Here is a 6,040-nt window from a genome sequence, read left to right on the forward strand (position 1 = left end):
TTTCGTCCCCTGTGAAAGTTTTATGTGAAAGTTTTATCGCGATATTCAATAATAATTGAAAATTTTAAAGGTGCCTAGCTGTGGTCAAAATACTGCAGCTCGAATATGGGCTCGCTCGACCGGGGAAGCACCACCCTCTCACAGAAAATCGGCGCGAAGTAGTCTTATACGACTGCGTTTCGTCCGATGATTGAGAGAGCCTGTTGCCCTTTCCCTTTCCCTTTTCCCACCCATTCCTTTTTCCAACCCTTTCCTTTTTCCCATCCTTTCCTCTCCCTCTCCCAAATAAGGCTGGCAACACATCCGCAAAATTCTTTTGTTGATGTCCATGGGCGACGGTACTAGCTCCATCAGGTTGGTCGTCTGCTCGTTTGCCCCTTTTTATATAAAAAATAATAATAATAATTCGAAATCAATACCTGTGTTATTCTTATATTTAGTCGCTCCAGAAAGTAAAAAAAAAAATTGAACCTAAAATGACAAGCACTTATTATTTGTGAATTCTATATTTTGGAAAAAAAATCTTTAAAATCATCCAACAAAACTTTCATATTATAAACAAGATCAAAGGTGTTTTAATTTTCTTTAAAATGACATTTACGACAATAAAAATCTTATATGGAGAAATGTTCCACTCTTTCCAAAATTCTTTGTGCCTTTTTTTCGTTTACTTACAGGTAACAAATAAATTATAAAGAAAAATAACAAACACTAAAACCACATTTTTCTATAAGGCAATAATAGTCTATTGTATTACATTTCTATGCTAAATAAAATAAAAACCAATGCAATTAAAGTATGTATTTATAAAAAGTCCTTTTCTTACTATGAAATGGACCTACCTTTTAATAACCATTACGTAAATAATTAACTTTAATGTCAAGTACATTAAGAGAGTATCATGAGTTTGACTTTATATTGTAATAGTTAATATGGGGAACAATTAAAGTAAGTCAGTCTTTATTGTCTGTATTACTAATAGACAAAAAAATGTACCAAAATTTAAAAAAATGGAAACAAAATTTGTTTCTATAATCTTTTTTTACTAATACATTTTTGTTTATTTAAATGTACTTTTTATTTCTTAATTATTATACAATTACGATTTATAAGTAACAGTTTTATTCAACTTAATTGAAATCAATCCATGTGGTTACTTGATATACATACTCGTGTATAATTTCATAAAAGTATAGCTTGTTATGTCTACAACATATCAAGTTCATTACATATCCTTGAAAGTAGGCTGTAAAATGTGACATCTAACAAAGTACAGCATAATGTGGCATTAAGACAACATTTTGGAACATAACATCAAATATTACCAATGTCATTCCTATGTCAAACATAAGAGTTTTTAATTAAATTTTAAATTCACTCATGAATCAATAAAAAATATCAAAAAAAAGAACTGTTTACAAGTGAAAATATGTTTTTAAGTTCATAGATAAACAAGTTACGCTTTAATAATATCTTACAAACTGTTCTATGATAGATCTAATTCAACTCCATAGATTATACAATTTACAGTTTCAAACGTCAAGGGTCTTCCTTTTGATGTTATTAAAAATATACTCTCGAATAAGATTTATTTCCAAGAGAAAAGGTGCCAGATACATGAATCAAGATATTCGTACCGATGTTTCACCAAGAGATCTTCAGGCGTTAATTTTATAGCTTGTAAAGAAAAATAAAGCGTAAATCTTTTTAGTAGGTACAATTTATTAATGTTATACAAGTGTAACTAAAAAATATATATATATTTTTTTTACTAATTCGCTACACGTTATTAAAAATGAAATTATAGGGTCCGACAAAATAGTTAAGGGTAGTTGCACGAACTTTTATCGGTGGACCAAACCACCGGACATCGAAGTTTTGTATAAGCTTAGCCGCGAAAGTTTCAATCTCCAACTCAGCAATACGACGCCCTGTTAAATATAATTTAATATAATAACATTCAACATTTTTCTAATTAATAACAAAACACGTATTTATAATTGTTATTTTACACTCTAGTGTTTTTAGAATTGGCTTTTGAAAGCTCTCGATTACTAAACCATCCTATTTGAGGCATTTTTGTAAAAAACAATTTTTATTTCAAAAACTGTTTTTTTTAATGAAAATATTACCTATACAACTCCGTACTCCGTATCCAAAAGGCGTGTGGACGAACGGGTGTGTATTTCCATAATACAGCGGATCGTTTTTATCCACAATCCATCTCTCAGGAATGAACTCGTGAGGTTTGGGGTAATATTTTTCCATTTGAGACATGTACTGGTTAGCAACTACGACGAACATCTATTGAATACAACGAAAAATACTTTAAATAATCTGATTTTAGTTTCTTCTCCACATTTTTTCTGTTTTAAATGTAAATTTTTTTATGAATATTTTAACAGAAAGATTATTATATATGAGAGGTTTGTACCTGAAGTAAGTAATAACCTTACCTTTTTTGGTATTCTGTATCCAAGGACGTCATAGTCCTTAGTGGTTTGTCTGAAGTTTCCCCCAACTACAGGCAATAATCTCAAGGATTCTTTTATACAAGCTCTAAGGTACGGTCGTTTATCTTTCGCTGTCATTATCTCATTCCTTAATTTTTTCTGCTTTTCGGGGTTGTTTGCCAAAAGATACAATAATGCTATTATAGTAGTGGCAGTCTGCGGATGTTAGAATTGTAATGTTATTTTATTTCTTCATTGAACCGTTAAATCATTTCTATGCACAAGAGGCGATCTTAATGCTAATATGCATTACGCACAAATCAATACACAACCTTAACAAATTATATATTAGAACCTTTCTCAAGAATGACGCTATCGAGTGATGAAAACCGCTTGACAATCGGTGCAGTAGTTTTTCTGTTTATTGCGAACAGACAGACAACAGACGCGGTGGGGTACTTTATTTTATAATATGTATAGATATCTGATTTATTTATTCAGATAATAAATAAAGCTGGTGATAACATTAAAATAGTATTATTTTTCTTTATTAATTCATTTCTTAAAGCTCAAAAAAAAAATTTATATTTTAATATTGAAATAAAAAACTACCGTATCGACTCCAGCCAACAGCATATCACTCGCCATAATAACTGCGACCTTTTGATCGATTTCTAGTAATTTTTCTAGAATCCCCTTTTCTCCATTCTGATATTTTTTCTCTTCTTTTAGTTCTTTGATAGCCATTTCTATGAAATATTCACTGAGCCTATAGAAATCCAAAAGCTTTAATAAGTTTTGAAGCAATCGCAAGAAACCGTGACACAACAACACTTGTTTAACGCTAATTAGGTATGTTAAAAAATGGTTTCAAGACACCTTTCTAGAATTTTTAAAAATATTTAATTTATAATCCATTAAGGTTCTTTCATTAAACACTATATATATGTTAAATCATATAAATAGTGAACAAAATTTTATTCGGTTTAAAAGAATGAATGTACGTATCTACTACACCTTACACTATCTATTTATATAAAATTGAAATATTTTGTTCATAAGCATAATTATTCTCATTATCTATTAATAAAATTAAATCAAAGCGACTTGAGGAATTTATTACCAAAATTTTTCATAAATTGAATTAAACAAAACGTTAAATTTAAACATACTTTTGTTAGTTCTTTTTGAATTTTGCAAAAATTACTGAACAAAATTTCTTACCTGATCTGATCTTCATAGTGTTTCATAGCTCTTTTGAAAGCAGGGGTTGAAAAATATCTCCACAAACTTGGTTGGAAATCCAATTTGTACATACAATAAAATATTTCATGAACAACTTTAATAAGTTCTTTAACTGGAGAATCTTCTGGTAGATTTGGATCAAAGCAATTTAGACGTCTGCCTAATGCTACAAGACCGATAGACTCTAGTGACCAGAGATTCATTTCCATATTCAATTCGCTTTCAATTATGTTATCTTTATTTCTTAAATTCTTCATCCTGAAACAAGTTATGATGATTCAAAGTACAAAGGCATTCTTTAAGTATCTATCTTATTCGACAGTCATGATATTCCGACCTACCTTGAAATCATATCATCCGCCACTTCTGCTAGAATACCTGTATATAATTTAATAGTTTTTGGTTGAAGCATTACAGGATTAACTGCAGATCGAAATTTTTTCCAAGCCTCTTCATGTCTTAAAGTAGTAATATGTAATTTGTATTAACATGTCATCTTAAGTGGGTACTGGTAAATGGTATAAGCTGATATGTTGTCGTAACAAGTTAATTGGAGCGTTAATAAATACGATATTCAATAAAAGATTATTTTCTATCTTACTCCGTCAACAAGCCAGTTGATTCAACGGCATCACTTTTTTTATTGTACGTTTTTCTAAAATATTCAAGAGACTGGAACCCAGGGCGTAGTGGTAGAATATTTTCATTGCGAAATATCTGTGATGTTAATATAAAATATATATATTTAAATGTATATATTTTTATTTTTTTCTTACTTTCTACCATAATTTACTTACATGCATTGCTGGTTCAGCATCATATAGAAATATCATTGGTGGTGAACCAAAATTTCCCTCCAATCGCACAATTGGCCCATAAGTTTCGTATAAATAACCCGGTAGCTTTTCATCAAATCTCCCGTACAATGAACCTGTAAAATAATGATGTCCTTTGTTTATAGTACTTCATACGTTAGTGACTTTAATACAACAAAATCATACGTAACAATAAATATATATAAAAACGTTTTGTTCATACCTCCAGGCAAAAAATTATGTAGTTGTCCAATAATGGGCAGAGTAGATGGGCCAGGAATTTCCTTCCAACTTTTAACATTATTACCTTCCTCCGAATCTTTGATTGTGTTTGTAGATGTAAATCTGAAACTTTTTGATTAAGTGTTCCCTTTTGTTGACTAAGAAGACGTTTCAAAATATCCTTCATAAAATATTAGAATGTAACAGTAACTAATAACTATATCGTAAGTTTACAATAAACGTAGAATAAATAATATTGTGCAACTAATATAAGTGTTGACTAACGATTTGAATACCTTAAACATCGCTGGTTTACGACGACAATGTTAATCACTGATCTTCTGATTGTATTCATTTTGCCACTCTGCTGTTCACAAATTATAAAATAAATAATACTGTCTCGAACACTAATATACCATATTATATCGCACTTTACTGTTATCTTTTATCACATGATAATATTATTATTATCTGTTAGCTATAAGTTGGGAAACAAATAACGATACACCTAATGTGAACCGACCGTTCTCGTACGAAACGTAAATATAAATGTTGTGTTTTTATTCTTTTGACCTTGACGCGTGAATAGATTGAGCTTGTTTGGGTTATTTTTTGTTTGAATTCCGTTTAGAATCATCGGACTTGAACGAAGTATAGTTACAAAATTACTGAATGTTATTTTTTTAATATTAAATAATAATCATCGTATAGTTATTCAACTGATATATATACAAAGTTAATAAAAAAAAATAGACATTAAAAAATATACCATTGTTCATAAATTTATTCAAGTCAAGAATTAAGAGTAAGATTTTTATCATGTGTGATTAGTTAGTTTGTTCATACACTCATGTGTTTTGTTATATCTTTAATATAGCTGTTTTACTTTGTCTCTATCAAAGGAAAGAAAACAAAGAATGAAGTCCAAATGAAAATTTTAATTTATAAAATAATCTTAAAGCGGCAAATATTTCTTCGGTTTGTTTAGAATTTGTAATAATTGTCACTAACTCATGTCTCAATTATGCTTTACGTTCAAACATTATTAAATTATATTTCTGTAAAATATTTCAAGAGACAATTCCAGGTGCTCGTTACGTTCTAATTTAAATATGGGAGTTTATTCTGTTATTTGTTTACTAAAAGATTCAAACGATTTCTAACTAGATTTGTTGTGAGAGGTACGGTGTGAACGTCATGATAATTAAAAAATAAGTGGCATAATTTCCTGTGCATTTCCATCTTCTCTTGTAAACATTAATAAAAACTTTATAAGCGAATGATGAAATAAAATCCGACCCACTG

General features: G+C 29.5%; 1 protein-coding gene across 2 annotated transcripts; it reads right to left on the reverse strand.

The window, feature by feature from the left end:
* Positions 1–1,702: 1,702 nt before the first annotated feature.
* Positions 1,703–5,292, reverse strand: LOC116766158 (cytochrome P450 CYP12A2-like). Of its 2 annotated transcripts, none has more exons than XM_061522848.1 (10): positions 5,032–5,292; positions 4,737–4,858; positions 4,496–4,629; positions 4,300–4,415; positions 4,040–4,156; positions 3,678–3,956; positions 3,066–3,222; positions 2,457–2,669; positions 2,133–2,304; positions 1,703–1,931 (listed from the first exon to the last, which is right to left on the reverse strand). In XM_061522848.1, exons 1-10 carry the CDS (start codon positions 5,088–5,090, stop codon positions 1,780–1,782), a joined length of 1,521 nt encoding a protein of 506 aa, XP_061378832.1. In that variant the 5' UTR covers positions 5,091–5,292; the 3' UTR covers positions 1,703–1,779. The 2 variants fall into 2 exon arrangements, with proteins under 2 accessions (XP_061378832.1, XP_061378831.1); XM_061522847.1 differs by having other exon boundaries at positions 4,737–4,864.
* Between the last annotated feature and the right edge of the window lie 748 nt (positions 5,293–6,040).

This window comes from Danaus plexippus, chromosome 15 (assembly GCF_018135715.1).
Source record: "Danaus plexippus chromosome 15, MEX_DaPlex, whole genome shotgun sequence".
Classification (NCBI taxonomy): Eukaryota; Metazoa; Arthropoda; class Insecta; order Lepidoptera; family Nymphalidae; genus Danaus; species Danaus plexippus.